The 20,968-nt window shown below is 37.7% G+C and overlaps 2 protein-coding genes across 3 annotated transcripts; one reads left to right on the top strand and one right to left on the bottom strand.

Annotated features, from left to right (window-relative positions):
• The first annotated feature begins 1,638 nt into the window (after positions 1-1,638).
• LOC100242926 (clavaminate synthase-like protein At3g21360) lies at positions 1,639-3,161 on the top strand. The gene is made up of 3 exons (XM_002283606.5): positions 1,639-2,206; positions 2,350-2,603; positions 2,697-3,161. Exons 1-3 carry the CDS (start codon positions 1,844-1,846, stop codon positions 3,055-3,057), a joined length of 978 nt encoding a protein of 325 aa, XP_002283642.1. The 5' UTR covers positions 1,639-1,843; the 3' UTR covers positions 3,058-3,161.
• A 7,287-nt stretch (positions 3,162-10,448) lies between these two features.
• On the bottom strand, positions 10,449-20,852 carry LOC100256626 (lysM domain receptor-like kinase 3). 2 transcript variants are annotated; one of them, XM_010656316.3, is made up of 11 exons: positions 20,077-20,852; positions 18,728-18,805; positions 17,960-18,256; positions 16,889-17,034; positions 16,702-16,791; positions 16,483-16,588; positions 15,383-15,534; positions 15,198-15,295; positions 14,961-15,108; positions 11,407-11,514; positions 10,449-10,918 (listed from the first exon to the last, which is right to left on the bottom strand). In XM_010656316.3, the coding sequence occupies exons 1-11, from the start codon at positions 20,684-20,686 to the stop codon at positions 10,754-10,756; spliced, it is 1,998 nt and encodes a 665-aa protein (XP_010654618.1). In that variant the 5' UTR covers positions 20,687-20,852; the 3' UTR covers positions 10,449-10,753. The 2 variants fall into 2 exon arrangements, with proteins under 2 accessions (XP_010654618.1, XP_002283628.2); XM_002283592.5 differs by having other exon boundaries at positions 17,960-18,259; positions 20,077-20,849.
• Positions 20,853-20,968: the final 116 nt, after the last annotated feature.

Below are 20,968 nucleotides of genomic sequence, written 5' to 3'. Positions count from 1 at the left end.
CTTAAAATATTGGTTCACGAATATATCTTCCCCAATTTTGTATCGATATCTATTGATATTGGATATATCACGGATATATTGACGATATATCTTGATGTTTTAATCATTGCCTCCAAGTATATTTGGCCTATTTGAGAAAGTTCTCCAAAAATTATTTTTAAATAAAAATCAATTTGAAAATTTAGAATATTCTCAAATATTTTACAGTTGTAATTATTTTACAATATGTTTCACAAATTTTTTTTTAACTACAAATTTTTTTTAAATAAAAAAAATAAAAAAAATAAACTTATGATAAAATAAAAAAAGATTTAAAGTTTCAAAAAATAAAAAATAAAAAATAAAAAAAAGTTTTCCATGTGATTATAATAAACAACATTATTACTTGGATTACTAACAAACCATTAACTACAAATATCATCATCACCTTTAATCTTAAATCGATGATAACTGAACCAAACTTTGTGTCCTATTAATTATGCCATCACTCCTTGAATTATTTAAACTAATCATGCTTAAGCTTTATATATATCCCATTGATGACGACTATTATTAAATAAGATTCTCCAAATTAATAATAATTGATTCGTACACGACGGTAACAATTATTATTACCAACATATCCCAACCTTATCATATGTAAATCCCTACCAAACCAATGGCTCTAATCTTGGTAGACAATCATAACCTAATTAATCTTTTATATATCGTATCAACTAATCAAAGGACAATTGATATGATTTGAAAAGCCCTTCCTCACATGCTTTCTACAAATCCAATAACTATTTCAAGGGTCGATAAATTTTGAAAGATGTTTAATATAATAAATAAATAAATGCTAAGATATCGAAGTAGAGATCTGCATCATTGAAATATATATGATGAAATCTAAATCGTTAAACAATTATATAAATGAATGGAATACGATAAGTATCAAAGTTTTTTATGCTATTTTCAAACCCTAATTAATAAATCGACCAAAACAATATACGAGTAAGGGTGACAATTTGTGTTGGTGGGTTATGATCGTCTCTTATCAAAGTTTAAACATTCTACTACATAACTCAAACAAAACTAAATATAAATAATAATAATATAAAAAACATAAACTTAAATGTAATCTAATTATTAAATAAGTAATACATCGTGTAATTCATTTAACTTGTTTAATTATCATATCCTCCTATTTAATGTTTATATAATTAATGTTTTAACCAAACATGTTTATGATTTAATTGATTTATTTATTTAAAAATAAATTTAAAATGAGTCAATTAAATAGCTTAAAAGATATAATTAAATAATAAAGAGATTATTAGATGAGTCAATTTGAATTAAATTCATGTTATACAAGTTAATAAAAAATTATTTATTTATGAAACAAGTTATACAAATTAATAGGAATTTCACCTAAATCCATTTGTACCCAATATAAACCTGTGAAAAAAATGGTGGTGGCAATGTATCTCCTACGAGTCAAGACGAGTGACACGTGTCACCGCCTATGCTATGATACGAGTGCAAAGACCCTTAATATGATGCCACGAGTCCAACCACGCGTGCCACGACAAACACGTATTGGATTGGTGTAATATCCACAAATCGTATCAAAGTTTGATACCCGTACCCAGGAGTTGCGTGACTTTCACTCTCTTGTCATGGTCAGATCCTCGTCCACCATTCCTAATCTTAATATAATGGGCCCATCACCACCCAAATGAACCTAGACACACACACGTCCAGAGGCATAAAATTGGAAGAAAAAAAAAAGTTGAAAAAATCCGTGAAACCAAGGTAAGTTAATAACCCTCGTCAAAACTCTAGTTTTTGGGTCCAGGGAAACATGTTGCAGACTTTCGTAGAGTCCTCCATACCACACCAGAAGCTCTACAGTGGAGCTCCGTTTCCCTTGGTCTTGACGCCTGGCCAAGGGGCTCAGAGTTTGGGTCTGTCTCATCTCACCCAATCCATCAAGGCCCACAAGCCCTGGCTCCAATCGCTGCTCCACAGAGCCGGGGCCGTTCTTCTGAGGGACTTTCCTGTAACCACCGCGTCCGACTTCAACGATGTTGTTGAAGCGTTCGGATTCGCCGAGCTCCCCTACGTCGGCGGCGCGGCTCCCAGGACCAAAGTGGTGGGTCGGGTTTTCACGTCCAATGAGTCACCGCCGGATCAGAAGATCCCCTTTCACCACGAAATGGCTCAGGTGCGTTTTATTTTAACAGGTCATGATGAAGGGGATTTTTTTTTTTTTTTAATTATCTTATTTTAATTTTTTTCCCGTAATTTTTGGATATTTGGAATCCCAGATTTGGTCGATTTTGTTGAAGACTCTGGGCTTTTCTGCAGGTTCCTGAGTTCCCCTCCAAATTGTTTTTCTTCTGTGAAGTAGAACCTGGAACTGGAGGAGAGACTCCGATCGTACTCAGCCACATTGTGTATGAGCGGATGAAAGCAAAGTACCCAGAGTTTGTACAGCGATTGGAGGAGCGAGGATTGATGTATACGCGAGTACTGGGAGAAGACGACGACCCTTCATCTCCAATCGGGCGTGGCTGGAAGTCCACATTCCTGACCCAGGATAAAACCACAGCTGAGAAGAGGTTTCTGATTCCACCCTTCAAGTTTAGCAATCTGTAAATATTTAAATCACGCCGATTGTTGCTGTGTTTTGTCTGAATTCTGTGTCTCTGCAGGGCTGCTCAGCTGGGAATGAAGTTGGAGTGGATGGAGGATGGTGTGAAGACGATAATGGGTCCAATCCCAGCTGTCAAATATGATGAGTCAAGACAAAGGAAGATCTGGTTTAACAGCATGGTGGCTGCTTATACAGGATGGGAAGATGCTCGGAATGATCCTGTGAAGGCGGTGACCTTTGGGGATGGGCTGCCATTGCCGGCTGATATCATCTATGACTGTTTGAAGATTCTTGAGGAGGAATGTGTGGCTGTTCCTTGGCAGAAAGGTGATGTTCTGCTGCTGGATAACTGGGCTGTCCTTCACTCTCGAAGACCCTTTGATCCACCTCGCCGTGTACTGGCTTCACTCTGCAAGTAGAAGAAGGGCATTAGATCTCTATATAATGCTTTGGTTTTTCTGCTTTTGGCCATATATGTAAGAACCTTGTTGGAATAAATTGCAGAATGAGGCCGTGGTTTCTATGTGGTAAGCTCTTGTCGGGTTTTTTTTTTTTTTTTTTGATAGACAAATAAGAGAATGTATTAGAAAAGTCTAACAAAGGCGAAAAAAGTACACACGAAGTATACAAGCAACGCCCAAGAAACTAGGCGAAAAAAGAAAAATCTTTCTTCTATCTAGACAAAAGCCACTCTATAAAATCAAACAAGGACAAAAAATGATCTTTTAAATATACCCTACCCTAATTCACAAAAGTGTACAAAAAATAAAGTTTTAGATCTTGATGAGAACATTCAGTGTCATTGAACACTCTTTCGTTTCTTTCCTTCCATAAAGTCCACATTAAACAAAGGGGAGTAGCCCTTCAAGCCTTTTCCTTTCTCTTACTCACAGAAACACCATGCCAAGCTATCAAATTCCTTTTGATTGAGGAGTGCAGAACCCAGTGTACATCAAAAAGGGAGAAAAGCAAGTTCCATAACATTGTAGCCTTTTTACAAAAAATGATCAAGTGGTCACTAGTTTCCTCTTCCATTTTACACAAATAACATCTATTTGACATATTCCAATCTCTTCTTTTAAGCTGATCAATGGTTGAAATTCTATTACAAGACGCTTCCCAAGCAAAAAAGCTAACTCTCATGGCAGCCCAAGATCTCCAAATATTGCTCCAAGGAAAAGGTTCACTAGAAGCAAGTGTGAGGGATTGGTAGAGAGATCTAACAGAAAATGAGTCATTCTTGCTAATCTTCCAACTCAAAACATCCTCCACATCACTATGCAAGCCCAAGGGGTGTATTTTTCGGAGCAAACCCTCTACCTCTTCCATTTCCCAATCATTAAAGTGTCTTGAAAACAAAGGATTCCAACTTCCCACCTCTCCTTCCTCCTCCCAAGCATCGTACACCCATTGATCCTTGTTAACCGCTAGTCGGAATAAATTAGGAAAAACATCTTTCAAAGCTTGGTCCTCACACCACAAATCCTTCCAAAATTTGACATTTCTCCTATTCCCCACTTTAAAGCGAGATATAGAGCGAATGATTTCCCAATCTTTTCCGATGGCTTTCCACACTCTCACACCATAGGCTCCTCTCACTTCTTTTGAACACCAACCTTCCTTTTCCACCTCATATTTGTCTATGATTACTTGTTTCCACAAAGAATTCCTCTCTACAGCAAATTTTCAGCTCTATTTCCCAAACAAAGCTTTATTTAGGGCCACAAGACTGCGAATACCCAAGCCTCCCTGTCTCATATCAGCACAAACTGCACTCCAATTCACCAAGTGTGACTTTTTCTCTAAAGTGTCACCGCCCCACAGGAAGTCTCTTTGGATCTTTTCAAGTCTTGCACACACCTTCCGCGGAATGACAAGAGAGACATTAAGTAAATAGAAAAGCTTGAAATGGTATTTTTTATCAAGGTAAGTCTCCCCCTATGGAAAGATATTGTCTCTTCCACAAGGACAAACACTTTATGAATCTCTCTTTCACTACATCCCATACCCTTGAAGATTTGAAGGGAACTCCCAAGGGAAGACCCAAATAAGAAGAGGGGAGTTTCCCAATTCTACACCCCAGAACCGAGACGATATTCTCCAAAGAGTCAACCATTTCTACGAGGATAACCTCACTTTTATCTTTTTTCACTTTTAACCCAGAGATCACCTCAAACCATAAGAACACCCAACTCAAGTAACGCAACTGCACATTGTTGGCTTTGTAGAATAAAATGGTATCGTCAGCAAACAGAAGGTGGAGCAGATCCCTTTCTATTCCATTACTATTTCCCACCTTAAACCCCTTAACGTAACCCCCACTTCTGGGTCTGAAGAGCAGCTGGCTGAGAACTTCCATGACTAATAAGAAGAGATAAGGGGATAAAGGATCCCTTTGTCTCAACCCCCTAATGTTGTGAAAAAAAGTCTAAAGGGGTCCCATTAATTAAAATTAAGAAGTTGGTTGTGGAGATGCACCAACTGATCTAATTTATCCATTTCTACCCAAACCCCATCTTGGACATAACTGATATAAGACAATCCCAATTGACATGATCAAACGCCTTCTCAATGTCTAATTTTAGAAGGAGTCCAAAGATGTTAACCTTCAGTCTGGAGTCTACTGCCTAGTTTGCAATGAGAGCGGCATCCAGAATCTGCCTATTCTGGATGAATGCATGTTGGTACTCTAAAACCACTTCCTCAATAGCTTGTTTTAACCTATTAGCCAAGACTTTGGCGAGTAATTTGTAAAGGCTCCCAACCAAGCTTATTGGTTCGAAGTCTTTCAGCTCTTCCGCACCCCCTTTTTTTGGAATTAAGACGAGATAAGTGGAGTTTAAGCTCCTCTGGAAAGTGCCAAGGTGAAAAAAAATCACCAAAAAATGCCATAATCTCAGTTTTGGTAAAATCTTAGGAAAATTGCCAGAATGTCATGGTGAACCCATCCGGACCAAGCGCTTTATCCCCAGAGAGGCTGCAAAGGGCTTCAAAAACTTCTTCTTTTTTTTCTTTTTTCTTTTTTTTCTGAAAAAGGCTTCTCTAAGCTTCTGGCCTTTTCTGTCCCTAGAACACGAAATTGTAAATTCCCCGTTCTCGGTCTCCAGTCCTCAGTTTCCGATAACAAAGTTCTATAAGCCCTACACACCCCATCCTTGATATCTTTTGCACTAGCAAGAGAGTCCCCATTAATGTTCACCTTGGATAAAAAGTTCTTTCTCGTCCTGACATTGGCCATCTTATGAAAAAATTTGGTATTCTTATCCCCCTCCTTTAGCCATGTCTCCCTGGATTTTTGCCTCCATAAAGTTTCTTCCATTAAAACACACTTCTTGTACTCCTCCAAATCCCCCAAATGAGTCTTTGCTTCCTCAAAGGACAAGGGATTAAGATTCTTCTTTGAATCCCAAAACTGAATTCAAGAAAGAGCCTCGGATTTTTTAGCAGAGACATTACTAAAAACTTCCTTGTTCCATCTTCTTAAATCTCTTTTAAGGGCTTTCAATTTTTCAGCAAGGCAATGTCTGATAGATCCTGCAACCGAGTATCTTGTCCACCACGCACAAACTAGCTCTTTGAATCCTTCCGACAAAAGCCACATATTCTCAAAGCGGAAGGAAGTCTTGCCTTTTTTAACCCCCGTGCCCTCCAAGAGAATGGGGCAGTGATCAAAGGCAATTATGGGGAGAACACTTTGAAAGAGACTCGAAAAGTGATCTTTCCACTCGTTGGAGATTAGAGAGCGATCCAATCTAGAAGCTGCTTGAGAATTAAGGCAGCCAAACCATGTGAATTGACCACCAGAAGAGGGCAAATCCTTTAGATTCAACTCCTCGATGACCTCAGAGAACCTTCTCATCTCTGCAGTCAAATTCTGCCCATTCCTCATTTCCCCTGGAAATCTAATGGAATTGAAATCTCCCCTCCCCCCCCCCCCCCCCCCCCCCCAAAACGCACCAAGGCTCATTCCACAGGCCTTTGATAGTGTCCAACTTTTCCCAAAACTCTTTTTTTGCCCTCGAAAGGACTGGTCCATAGACACCAGTGAACACCCAAATATAATCGTCTTCCACATTCCTAAAGCAACTTGAAATGGTGTAAACACCCTGCTCCAAGAGTTCCAAAACTCTATTATCCAAAAAAATCAGAATGTCTCCTGAGGCACCCCCAGCATCAACTGCCCCCCAGTCCATGAACCTTCCAACGCCCAAGCTTTTCACCATCTTTAACGACATCTCTTTCTAAAAAACAGACTAAATCTGCTTTTTGGGCTCTAACTACTAAATTAACCATCTATTTTTTCTCCTTGTCGTTGAGCCCTCTAACATTCCATGCGAGTATTTTAATCTTCATCAATCTACAGGGATCAATTTTCATTTGTTTCTTCCACTCCTTCTATTCGCAGGCTCTCCATAGTTGACCGAACAATCCAATCTCTTCAATTCCCTTTCAGAGCGCAATGCGGACACCATTTTCTTTTTTCTTTTTTTTTACAGAGTGTCCCCCCACCAGTCATCTTCTTCAACTTCTTTAATAACAAAGTTATTTTATCTTGATACCTCTCAACCGGCATTCCCAAAAATCTACTGAAATCTTTGAAATTGGAAAGCTCTTTATCGGATGGTGTATCCTCTTCAAAGGAAGCATTATTAGGGAAAACCACCTCTAAACCATCTTGCAAAACCATGGATAGAGGCCTCTTTACAATGTTGGCCCTTGTTTCTAGCGCACCCGCTTCCCACTCGAGGGAATCACCCTAACACTTCAAGCACAAGGATGACCCTCCACGATTTTCGCCCAAAGAAGTAGAAATCAGCACCTAAGAAATAGTAGAAGAAGAAAATGGTCCTTCCCCCCAAGAAGAACGGGATGAAGAAAGCGTACATTTTTGGAATCTGAGGACTTCATCTAAGAGAGCGACGTCAGCAAGAGGCTTTGCGATCGCTTTTGGAGCCGTTGGAAGATACGCATAGGGATCAGCACCTTGCGAAGGACTTGCCAGGAAAGACGCACAGTGAACGTCTTGCGAAGGATCCATCGCCAAATGAGAGAGTCTAGGGCTCCGAGCGTGGAGATGGCTTCTAGGGGAAGAAAGAAAAGTCTCTTCACCATTTGAAGAAGAGGCCTGACCCACTTCCAGCTAGGCCTGATCTAATGAAAGCCTTTTGAGGCTTCCACCAAAAGTAGAGCCCAAAGCCCAAGAATCAGAAGCAAAGACATCTAACTTTGAGCCCAACTTAAATTCCATCATCTTACTCCGACGAGGATTCTGGCCCACTACAAGTTCCGGTGTTCCATCGTATCCTCGTCAACACTCACAAAGTGGCCACAAGCATCCCCTAAGTTGTTAAAAAAACTCATCCCCCAAAGGTGCAAAGGGAGTCCCAAAATTCTTACCCACACTTCTCGGCTCTTCTTGTCCTCTGTGAGACAACCAACGGAGGGTTTCCACCAATCCAAGAGAAGACATTTACCTTTAAACCATTTGACCCCTGAGTGCAACACCCTCTCAACTTCAACGACATCTTCAAACTCAAAGAGTATAAACGGGCCTCTTAACAGAGCCAAGCGAAGATTTCCTCTCAACATCTAGCTGGACTGCGCCCAAGACTTAAGGGAATTGAGGAAAGAGGGCTGATCGGAACCCCCCCCCCCCCATATCTCCCCATCAAGCTCCTCCTCAAAACTTCCTTGTTACTATCAATCACTTCCTTTTCTGTTTCTAACCACACAACATTCCGATTTTCAGTAGAACCAGTAAGATCTGTCTCTAGAAATTGGTCATTCTTCCCAAAACTGGCCCCATTAAGACCCATCCCTCCTGAAGGAGAGGCTGAGTGCTCTTCACCCCTTTGAGCTAAGGAGAAACCCAGGCTTCTTAATTTCCCAACCAAAAGTTTCCAACCTCCAACCACTCCCCTGCTTTCGAGGAAATCCAAAGAGAATTTCTTACCTTCTACATCCCAGGCTGTGCAAAAAAAAAACCGACCTGCTTTGTTAGAGCGCAATTCCAACTGATATCTTTTTCCCCCCTCTGCCCAAGATTTTTTGAAATGCTCCCCCATTTTGAGATAGCAGCAGGTCTCAGCTCATTCCAAAAGGAAGGACAAGCCTTTACCGCTGAAACGAATCCAAAAAGAAAAGTTGGGACTCCTTTCGCAAACTGTTCCTAACACTTTCCATTTGGCCTCGTCGACTGAAATCTCGAAGGTCTTCGAATCCACTCCAAACCAACACTTTTTGCCGAGACAAACCATAACCATTATCCCAGAATTCTTTCCCTTATTTTTTGCATTAAGCTCTTTTCGGGTTTATGAGTTCATTGTGGCACCAGGTATGATATAAATCATCCAACATGATTGGTATCTAAAGATTACAGGAGACCATATAACTATGAAAGCAATTGATCAAGAAGATGATCAAGTTGCAGCAAGTGATTTCAGATTATTCATTAGCTTTTTAGCTTTGAAGTATACACAATTATCATAATTTGTAAATTGATCTTTCAGCATTAAAATATCAAATCTGTTATCATGATATCTCATATGCTATACATGTATGAACCATTTTTAATCTTGTAAAGAGGTCTCATTGGATCCGAAACATATAATATTTACATAATTGGAGCAAATTATTATAAATGGTATTAGAACTAATACTCGAAGTTGTTTTACCATTGGAGAGAATATTTCATTATCCTCGTTGAAATCTATGCAGCCTCCCTATGAGTAAATCCTTTGGGTGCTGACCTGGCCTCGAGCCTTGCCCTTTCCACACTAGGTATTTTTCCTTCTAAAAATCCACTCATATTCCAATTTTTAACATTAGATAACATGGTTCTATTCCTTTCTTTTTGCTAAGCCATCGTGGGGTGTACCCTTGACAGCTTTGTGTCTTGTAATGTCATTCTCCTTTTGCAAAACTTAGGTGAATCTTCATCACAATATTCAAGTCCATTATGTGTTCTTAGCCTATTCATCTTTTTCTTGATTCTCAATCTCCATTGCCTGAAATTCTTTGAAACTTTGTTTGTTTTAAAACAAAAATCCGGACTTTAGTAGAAAAAACATCTATGAAAGTAGTGAAGTACCTGCTAATACCATGAGTTGTAACTCTTGTAGACCCCAAAAGATTTCCCTTTGGCAATGTTCGTAGGATTGGCAAGTTTTTTTTCTACTCTCAAAGCATCTTGAAGATCCCTACTGTACCAGTGAAGCTCTCATCTATACTCTCCATAATCCGATATCATTTTTCCCACAAAACTTCTCCCTGTTGCACTTCACGAATCCCATCTTGGCTCTTACACCATTTGTTATTAGGAAACGTATCAGAAACCACATAACTATGGAAGCAGTTGATCAAGAAGATGATCAAGTTGCAGCATGAAAGCTATCACTCTAGATTAAAATACATGTGGTTCGGTTCCACAAGCAACTACATCCACAGGCAATCAAACAATTAATCTTCCACTGTTGTACAAAGCAATTTTAGCTCACTTTCTCTCAACCCAAACAAGTCTCAGCAAATTTCCAACCCAAGAATTTATAGCACTCCTGTACTTCAAGAATTGATCTCTCAAAGTTAACTCTCATCTCAAGTTTTCCCTTGTAGTATTGCAGTCCTGAGGCTTGTGTCTAACTAACAAACTGACCAACAAGCTAATTCTGCTGCCGCTTCTTAGCGTGCAATGTGTATTGTGAAGATTAGCAAGCCACTTAATCATAACAATGATCAATAAAAGAAAAACCTAAAAAAATTTATCAACAGACCACTAGCTACCTTTTGCATGATCAAAATAGATGGGGGCAAAGAAGTAAAGCTACTAAATAGCTTGCTTGAATTGAAACCAGCCACACCATTGTCAAGTTCTAGTCACATTTTTTTTTTCTTTTTTACATTATAGCAAAATTTTCTCACAGGAAACCTCAAAAAGAATACATCATTGAAGAGAAAAAGGGGAAGGGAAAAGGAAAAAGGGGTCGGCATGAATAAATACCATAATCTTACCAGCTTTAGTGGAAAATCTTTGCTACTATACACACACATAATCATAATGATGAAAACTATGAAAAAGAATGCTGAAGCAGTGGGATTGATAGAGTAATTGCTGTCTCATCATCTTCCTTGGACAAGGCCACTAAATACTTGGCTGTTCCCAGCAAGAGTTGCCTCCCATTCAACAGAGGATAAGAGGATCTGTGACAGCGAAATCACAACTTGCTTCATGTCTGGCCGCAAAATGGGATCATGATCTACACATTGCTTCGCCAACATAGCCATCTACACAGAGATACACCAGTACAGAGCTGAGAGGTTAGTCACTATGCTATAACTTGTAAATTTGATTCAGAAGTCAATTGCCAGCTTCTTAGTAGTTTGGCTAATTCAAAATCAAGTTTGCTTAGCATTAAGAATAGACATAGATGTCTAGTGTAGAAGTATTCACAGACAAGAGTGGCCTGTTTAAGATCAGAATGCCCATTGGACCATGGTTTGGGTTATTCTCTCGTTTCCTGCAGTCTATAGAGGGCAATAAGGGCAAGAGACATTTTCTGTTCCCATCTACACATTGATGTGGTTGATATTTAATTTTTTTCAGAATAATAGATAAGTTCTCCTTTTCTCATCGTTGTTTCTGCAAGTTGAGGCATGGTGATGGTGATGTTTCTCTGGGAGGCTGCAATTTTTACATTATGAATCTCCAGCAAAAATGATCAACCTACCATTAACATACATTACAGTGCGATCAAGGAGTGATTGAACTCTACCTTGTATAAACAGTCATGGGGATACAAATCCATCAAATTAGGATCAATGCAATCTTTCATGCTTGACATACTCATGGAATTGGGTGAGTTCCGAAGAGCTGCTAACATCTGCAACCACACAAACATTAGGGGAATATGGTATATCATATGCAAGCCTGAACTCCAAAAAACTGCAATGAAAGAACAGAAAATATGCTTAAGGAAAAATTACAAAATGGTAAGTGACGTGTAACAAAAAGCTAAAAAGAAAAAAAAGGGTTATTCACCATTCTTGCTTCCTGTTATGCAAATTTCTTAGCTACAATGTTATCTTTACCTTAGCTGAAAGATTTTTCTATATGGATTTAAAGCTTTATGGAATAAATGAAATTTTCTTTGCAGTCATCTCTACCTAAGCCAAAATTTTAATACTATGGTACTATGAATTCATTTAAGAATACCAGAGATCTTCCTCAGGTATCATAATCTTGTCCTCCTATCTTGATTTACCCCTACTTACTCTAAATAGGTTCCCATTGTACTTATGAAACCCAGGAGTATACAATCCTGAAAATTCACTGCTCTTTCACCATGTAAATATCTTAGGCCTCAACTGATGCAGCCCCTAGCTCCATGAAGATAGTCTTCCTCCTTTGGATAATTCTTATTTTATTAGGTTTCCTATTTTTTTAGGTGCTTTAATTTCTTTAGGTTTCTTTTCTTTTAGGTGTTTATTTCATGTCAGATTAGCTTGCTTTGGTTTTGATGCCTTTCATGTAGCAGGCCTGTATGGTCTTGGAATCTGGGTGTCCAACCCTCATGAACTAACTGAGAAAGTACAAACTGTAAATCCAGCAGCAGGCATGGAAGGTTTGATTCTTTTGTTCTGAGAGGAATAGCCTCTCATCATATTTCAGGAAGGTTTTAATCCTTTTATTCAGGGAGGAATAGCCTTTCATCATATTTCAGCAAGCACATTGGGCATGTTAGTAAGCCTATTCCATCTTTTTAGTGTCCCTCCACTTCAACATCAATACAAAGCACCACTTATTAAGTAACCAAATCTGTTATGACTACAATGCTTTCCTATTAACTTTTAGGAGATTTTTTGTTATTAGTATTCATAAATAAAACTATTTTTTTTAGAAGAAAAAAAAAAAAAGAGTTCTAGTTACCTAATATTCTTGGTATTCCTTCATTGGAATGAATAAAAGATTGTAGAAGTCTACTCCTTGGTACTTTCTTTAAGAGTTATAGAAGATGGTGTCTTTTGTCATTTCTCAATCAAGTATCAAAAGCCAACGCTTAAGCTATGTCAAGTGGTATAAGAGATGAAGCCAGGTTCAGGTTCATGACTAGTGAAGGATATGGTGCTTCTAAAAGGTGATTGCAATTGGGATATACTTCTATAGATTGGAATTTTCTGCCAATCTATCATGAGTAAACTGAAGATGGTGATGTTCCTTATGGTGCCACAAAAAATTAAAATTCTTGGTATGTTTCAAAATTAAAAGAAGAAAAACTAGACTATGAGGCAAATTATGTGAATGGTCAGACTTCTGATGACTAACGCAAAAGAAGATGACAATAATGTCTTCTATGATTCAAGTGTGGAACTAATTCAATGTCTCTGTAGAAAGCTACAAGACAGGCAACTCATAAATTTTGTAATACAAGATAAGACAACTAGATGGGAGAAAACAAGAACTTAAGACCTTCAATTTACAAGAGCTTTGGTACCATATTGAGTTACTAAGTTTCCTCAACAAATATTATTTTTATAACTAAGTGAAAAGAACAACTCTGAACATGAAAGAATGTTTTGGGATTCCAATAGATGTGGATAGTTTTGTAAATTCGAAGATGAATTATTTTAAACTTGGGGAAGCTGATGCAGCTTTGACAAATGAAGATAGTTTTTTTCTTTCTGATAATTCTTATTTTATTAGGTTTCCTAATTTTTTAGGATCTTTAGGTTTCTTATTCTTCTTTCTATGTTTGTCTTTAGGCAACCAAGTCAACTATGACCACATAGTTCTCTATTATTTTTCAGTCTATATTGTCTATCAATATAGTTTGGATCATTATTCATAGCATTTCTTCATTTGAATCAATGTCTTGTCCTTGTTTTTTTTTTTTTCCAAAGAAAATCAACAAGTTCTAAAAGATCGTATTTTTTTATTGCTACTCAACAGTGTCCTACCTGCTTGCTGCATCATGGCCTTTTTATACATAGTTGAGCATGTTAAGATCTTCTACTACCCTCCAATCTAGTTTTTAAACCAATTCCCTGTTCTAAATATTTTTGAACTCCTTCCATTTGGGATTAGATTTGCATAGAGATAGGGTATTTCTTAGGTTCTCAAATAATACAGTGCCATATTGTCAAAACATGTTTTTTCCTTTATAAACCCTCTACATCCCAGCTTCCTGATACTTAGCATTGATTAACTATTTTTTTTTTATCTAGTCAGGTTTTCACATCTGTGACCAAGCCACAGCAATAGTTTTTTTTCTTAGAAAAAAAAAAAGCAAATGTTCTCCAACCAGACTTGTTTTTGTCCTCAGGAACCAGTGTACTCTCTGCATATGCTTGGAAGGATGACAGCATAAAAATCTGCATTGCTTACCCCATGCCGTCAAGGTAAGGCCCCCAGTGCACATTTTTCTCCAGACAATTATCTTATCCTTAGCCTACAAGTTGGCTGTCACTGAACTCTCAGATAACAAAAGGTCCATGTCCCAAATGATATAGGATATAACCTCTATGATCATCATTCTTGAATAGGACATCTTGATGATCTTTTCACTCTTGGCTATGTCTATACTATGCCTCTTTGTATCGTTCAGCATTAAGTTACACTAATTAATATGTAAATAATTTTATTTTATTTTTGTTGAGCCATCTGCATATGCTTCTAATGAGCAGCCTAGAGCTGCCTAGGTGCCATATTATTCCATCTTGCTAGTTATGCCGTCTTAATAAGGATTCTTTCATCTATAAATACTCTTATCATTTTTACTCCAAATAAAAAAGAAAGAAAAAGGAAAGAATATTCTGCAAGGGAGTCCAAGCAGTACTGAGTCTTCTGCTACCACTTCACAGAAATTCTAAAGGTAGCACCAAAGACTCTTCAGTATTTACTTTTTGGGACTGTCCCTTTGCTATTACAATCTTCCTACCCATTAAATTCATCACAGTCACCATCTTGATTGTGCCTTCAAATTAAATGAATATATCCAAAAACCATAGCATTTCTCATATATATCTCATTCTTCCAATTTAAAATTATTATTATGACGGCTGTGAGACTATGTGACAACAAACTTTCTTAGATTAAAAAATAAAGAAGTTAACTACCATTTTCAGAATAAATACCATGTTCACTTTTAAGCATAGAATTCAATATATGAAACCAATTAAGCCATTAATTCTCAGTCAGTCTAGTAAAGATTATTTACCTCCTGATAGTTCATTTTTTTAGCCCTGGATTTGCAAATCAGTCTCAAACAAAAATTTTCACATGCATAAATTATGTTTTTATGTATTGGACAAAAAGATATGCAGAACTTACAATGGATGCCAGTGAACGTCTTTCAGGATTTTTCATCACCATGCCTTCAGTTCGTGTAACGGCCTCCTTCCCCGAAATTATCTCAAAAAGGACAATGCCAAAGGCATATACATCACTTTTTGTTGTGGCCAGGCCATCACTCAAGTATCTGCCAAAAACCAGAAGTGTAATGTAACAGAACTCAGTTGAGGAAGTAGTTGTGGACCACAGTTGCAGACTGATAGTATATTTACGTACTCTGGAGCCAGGTAACCAAAGGTTCCAACAACTCTTGTAGCTGAAGCTTCTCCTTCACCAGTCTTTCCAACAAGTTTTGCCAACCCAAAATCTGAAATCTAAATCAATCGAAAAAATTCAAGCACATCGATTAAAAGATCACTATGATTACACAAATAAATCGATAAGGCAAAATAGGTGAAAACCTTTGCCCTGAAGGCACCATCAAGTAAGATATTGCTTGTCTTAATATCTCGATGGACATAGTGAGTTTTAGTGTGCTCATGGATGTATTCGATCCCTCTAGCAGCATCAAGTGCAATCTGAACCCTCATGATCCAAGAAAGCGATGTATGGCCTACCCAACAGTCATTGGCAGATTTTAGTACCATATATACATTATGTCATACAAATACATGGTAACACCTGGCATATTTGAGGTCCTTTACCTTGCTTCAGACCTTTGAATTTGAAAACATTATGTATAGTCTACAGAAGTCTATCTCATGCCCTCTAAACCAATTATGAAATCTTTTTGAAAAAAGTTCAACATGTTTACAGTTCTAATTCATGAGATGGCTACAATTAGGAATAACAACTTTCTGGCCTTCAACAAAGATAAAACACAAAACTCCTAATGGCCTTGATCCCATCCTAGCCTGAGGTATTCAGGCTTTGCAAAAGAACCCAGCATGGTCCTATCCGTTTTTTTTCTCTGAATGATAAGCATGTAGAATACAATCTTAGTCTAATTGATTACAGAATGTGCCAACTTTTCTAAGAAAAGAGATGTAAATTGGAAGTGACACAACCTTATAGACAGAGAATAGGCCTGGTTTTAAACAGGATGTCTAGGCCAGTTCAAATGTCGTAGCCCATGATTGCCATCACAAGTTACAAGCATATTCTAATGGACACAAAGTGGGGAGATGAAAATAGAATTTCCTCATGTAATTTAAATTATTGCCACACTGATTACAAGCAATTTATCCGTATCATTTAATCCATTATCCTTGTTCAATTATACGTTAGTCCAAAATAAACTTGAAAACAACATATTGCTTAGAGAGAGCACTATTTTGTGCATGCATGAAAAATTGTTTTAGGTACTGTGTATGCCATAGTTTATGTTGTTTGTGTTTTTCATGCTGAGAACCTCAATTTTATTTTTTTTGTCACACATCTGTGTCCTCTTACATAGATGTATGTTAGTATCACCGCAAAAACAAACTTAAAATGAGTATGGATGCAGGCAACTAAATCCTTATGGAGTACTTGATAACAATGTACAAACATAAAACCTTACCTTTGTTCTGAGGATCATGTAAATGGCTTTTAAGTGAACCTTTTTGGGCATATTCATAAATAAGAAAGAGCTCATCATCACTAGCCGCATAACCAATCAATTCTACCTTGACAAAATGAAACCAAAATAGGAGTCAAAGCTTCAAAAATGCTGAAAGCAGTGGGAAGAAGCTGAAGTAAAGTTGGAAGAAGTGGCATTTCAAATTACAATGGCCATTACCAAATTAGTATGGTGAACCTTGCACAGAACTTTCATCTCTGACATGAATTCTCTAGTTTTTGTAGCAGTCATTTTTTTTATTGCAACTTCCTAAAAGGATTCAAAATTATCAGTCATTGTTGGCAACAAAATCCTTATATTTTCTTATGAGAAGTGATCACTGGAACCAAAGCAGATAGTTGCAAACCTGATCATGAAGAACACCATAATACACAGAACCATATGTTCCATGCCCCAGAAGATTTGAATCAGAGAAACCATCAGTTGAAGACAGAATTTCTTCATATGTGAAAACCACAGGCTTCTCCATGTCAAATACATCAGTCCCTATAGCTGCAAGAAATAAGATAGGAACTACTAACTCAAGACATTTGTTCCAAGCTAAAATCATAAGGAAACACTGAAATGATAGACAAAGAATCATAGAAGCAGCTCAGATGAGAACTTCATAGTTGGAAAAGGAGCAAACAAAAGTCCTCATTGTTAAGCTCTAATTAAACAAATAAGAAAATGTATTTTTTTCATAAGAACATTCATTTTTTATGGCTTTCTTGTAAACAAAAAAGTTACTATCCATTTATTTTTATCCCATAAGGAATTGGGTTGATGGACTCTCTTAATATCAGTAGGTCATGTAGGTTGCTAAACAGAGGAAATTATGTAAGGGCTTCACATGATTTTTGGAGAGTGAGGGAAAGATGGAAACAAACAGGAAAGAAGGCAAACTGGTCGGAGGCAACAGAAGCACACCAATAATGGGTCAGCAGAAGTATTCACATATCCAGATAACAAAACGAATAAAAAAATGCACGCACTTACACAAGAGAAGACAAATTATTTAACATGGTTTGGAAAACCATATCTATATCCATAGATGAGATGACATGATCCACTGTAAGATACAGAAACTACATCAGACAGAAAATGCATGCTACCAAATCCCAAGCCTTGAAATAAACCTTGTTATTCAGCCCTGGTATCAACACCTAAAACCCTGCTCTCCCAAGTGTTTCCTTCTTTCCTTCACACCTTTTCTCCTTTCAGCCCCATCTCCACGTTTTCCATTAAAGATCTACAAATATTTATAGAGTTCCTAAAATACATTCCTTATTAAAAGAAGTGTGAATTCTAACTAGTAAGAATACTGTAAAAGAAATTTCCTTAACAGTAAGAGACAATCCAACAGTACAATTGCATATGAATAAAATTTGTAAGAAAAGGAATCCAAACAGAATGGAGAATAGTTTAAAAAAGAAACCTTTAGGAATATTCATCTGGAGGTTGCTAGATTCTCCATTAGTTTGCTTCACATCTGCAGATTTGCAGCAGCTATATCTTCCTGAACCACAACAATAACTTCTTGTCCGAAGAATCTGAAACTTATGGGGATTCTTCCCATCAGAATCTTTTGCAAGACTTCCTCGGCCTTTAGCAAAACAGCTTGATGATTTCAAACAAACACATATAACTAGAAGTACAGCTATCAGAGCAAGACCAACTCCCAAACCCCCTATGATCCATCCATATGGAACATGATCCTTATGATTCGCCTGAACTACTGCAAAACAAATAGCATAAGTCATTATATTTCTTCTAATGAAATTAAATGCGCTCTAAAATGATATTAAAAGGTAATAGCAATTAAAATCTTCAATTTCCCTTGCAAAAACTACTGCACGTAAGTTTGAGGCTAATTTTAAAACATTGGGACAACTTGAAACAAAAAAACTAGCAAGAAAGAAAATAGAAGATGAAGCAAAACACCAAACATGGAAAACTGTTGTGTTATTGTGTCATCTCACTAATGCATTATGTTTAAAACAACATCTCAATCACAAAAAATAATAGCTTTGATTCTTCAAAGCTAACCACTTTTGCTCATAATTAACTTCAATCAACAGCATTCCTTCATAAAATTAAATACTAAAAGGGACAATTTTTCTATTTTTAATTACATTTACAAAAGGAAGCAGAAACTCGAATGCAACTGTTTTCAGCAGATAGATAAAATATAATGCACTCCCACCTGAAAAGTTACTATTGGATGTTGCAGGGACAGGAGCAGGAGGAACGGCATTCTCCAAAGGATAAGGCTCACCAGGAACTGCAACAAAATAAATAAATAAGATCAAAAGAAGTGACCAAACTTATGCAAAAATCACCAAAAAATCAAATTTGTTTGTACAACAATATCTTCCTATCAAGCCCAAAATAACGGTATTCTATCACATTAGGAACAGCTGAAGATTAGAATTCTCAATTTAGGACAGTGTTGTGGCTAACATATTGCACTTTGACAGCTTTCCATGCTTTTCCCCCAATCAACAGTTGTACAAATGTTAGGAAACCACAAATTCATGGAAGCAGCTATAGTTTTCTACTGCCAGAGCCTATTACTAGAGTTGGGCAGACCGGTGGACCAAAGATTTGACACTGTAAAACCAGATTTTGCTGCAATTTGATATAGAAGTTTTCTAAAGCATCGAGCAGATTTTTAAATCGAAACTTTATATATAAAAATTTAGTTCATAAAATAATGCAATATCTACTGAAAATGCTAAATCAAATCTCTTAACACAGGGGGCCTCGGGTTGAGTTGATTACTACAGTAATAATCATAAAATAAACTTCCACATCCATGTTTTTCAGTTACATTTATTACATTGTTCTTTTAATCAAAGTAATACAACAGATTACTGACTATAAAAATATAACTCTTCTCCATATAAGGACACCCAAAGAAGGCTAGTCTTGGCCTTGTATTCATAGAACAGGGGTTTGTAACTTTGTATTCAGATCTCATTATTTAATTCAATTTTCATTCTCTTCCTTTACTTACTTTAAATGTTGTGCCTCAGCATAATACATACCATGTTCCAACTATGGTAATTATAGACTCCTTTCATAAATTTCTGTTTAATGTATTATAAAAATGTGGATCTAACACCCTGTCTTCATTACCCAGAACACAAAACCACATCAAAATTCAGACTCCTGTGAAAAATCAGACCAATATTATCTTGCATTATTGCCTAGAGATGTACATACAGGACCTTGAACCAAAAACCTTCATTAAAATACATTATTTCTCCACAGTGAGGCTCAATAAACTACTACCTAATCTGGACCATTAGTCAAACTCATCCTTACTTTTCTAAAACTAACCCATCCTCTGATTGATAAGTGAGAGACAATCAGAAAACAAAAATTTCCCATCTTAAATTTTTCAGAAATTTAGTAAACCCCTGAAAGCAACGTAGGGATAACCCATGAAATTCATGATTTTCTCACATTTCCTTCCCTTTTTTTGCCAACCTAACATACCTATGACCGAAATTCGAGAACAAGAAAAAATTCAACAAGAAGTAAACAAACCTGAATTCAACGGTATATAATAAAGGGCACCCACAGTAACATTATCAGGATTATCAATCCCATTCACTGCCTCGATACTACCCATACTGACCCCAAACCTACTCGCCAGAGATTCAACGCTGTCCCCATCTCTCATCACATAGCTCATCAAATAATTCCACAGCCCAATCGAACACCCACAGTACAACCTCACCGTGACCACCGCGCCGACCCTGGCTCGCCGTCGGTACCCGGGGACCACCGCAAGGCCGCCGTAGGCCTCCGCCACCAGGTCGCTGATGAACCCATCGTTGGCCCTCACAGTGAAGGTGGTGTTGGTGAAGTACTTCTTCGTATAAGACTCACAGGAGCAGTTCTTTTTGAAGAAGACGTAGTTGGGGTCGGTGGCTTCAACGGTGAGGTCCTTGGGGAGGACGTCGTACATGGACTGGATCAGAGCGAGAGTCTGATTCTGGGTGGGCTTGAAGGCCAAGAAGGAGGTGCAGAGGCGAGACGTGTCCGTACAGTTCATGGGTGTGGTGGATAGCGAATGTACAGAGACCATTTGAAAGACGAAGAAGAACAAAGAGACGGAGAGAGTGGCGAAGAGGGATGACGGTACAGGAGTCATGGGTGGGAAACGACGTCGTAATTGGGGAAGAAGTGTGTGGTTTTGAGGGGGTGAAGCTTCGTTTTGGCCTCTCCCTCTCTCCCTCTCTCTCTCTCTGGGTAAGCGTGACTGGCAACGAGAGAAAGACTGAAAGGAAGATGGGACTGAGAAGTAAGAACGGACCAACTCAGTACTCAACATGGGGTGAGTTGGATATTTGGTGTAGATTTTTTTTATTTTACTAATCTGCCCTTTGAGATATAAAATTTAGTGACCGCCCACAATTTTTTTTAATTATTTTTT

This window comes from Vitis vinifera, chromosome 9 (genome assembly GCF_030704535.1).
Source record: "Vitis vinifera cultivar Pinot Noir 40024 chromosome 9, ASM3070453v1".
NCBI classification, from domain to species: domain Eukaryota; kingdom Viridiplantae; phylum Streptophyta; class Magnoliopsida; order Vitales; family Vitaceae; genus Vitis; species Vitis vinifera.
The sequence above is the reverse complement of the archived record's forward strand: the minus strand, read 5'-3'. Positions and strand labels throughout refer to the sequence as shown.

Bases quoted from the DNA above. Each gene is read 5' to 3' on its own strand.
- LOC100256626 (XM_002283592.5), bottom strand. From the start codon at position 20,686: ATGACTCCTGTACCGTCATCCCTCTTCGCCACTCTCTCCGTCTCTTTG. The intron at 17,035-17,959 runs GTTTCTTTTTTA...TATTTCTTGCAG, and splicing joins CCAGATGAATATTCCTAAAG to CTATAGGGACTGATGTATTT. The intron at 16,589-16,701 runs GTAATGGCCATT...CATTTTGTCAAG, and splicing joins AGGTTCACCATACTAATTTG to GTAGAATTGATTGGTTATGC.
- LOC100242926 (XM_002283606.5), top strand. From the start codon at position 1,844: ATGTTGCAGACTTTCGTAGAGTCCTCCATACCACACCAGAAGCTCTAC. The intron at 2,207-2,349 runs GTGCGTTTTATT...GCTTTTCTGCAG, and splicing joins TTCACCACGAAATGGCTCAG to GTTCCTGAGTTCCCCTCCAA. The intron at 2,604-2,696 runs GTTTCTGATTCC...GTGTCTCTGCAG, and splicing joins AAAACCACAGCTGAGAAGAG to GGCTGCTCAGCTGGGAATGA.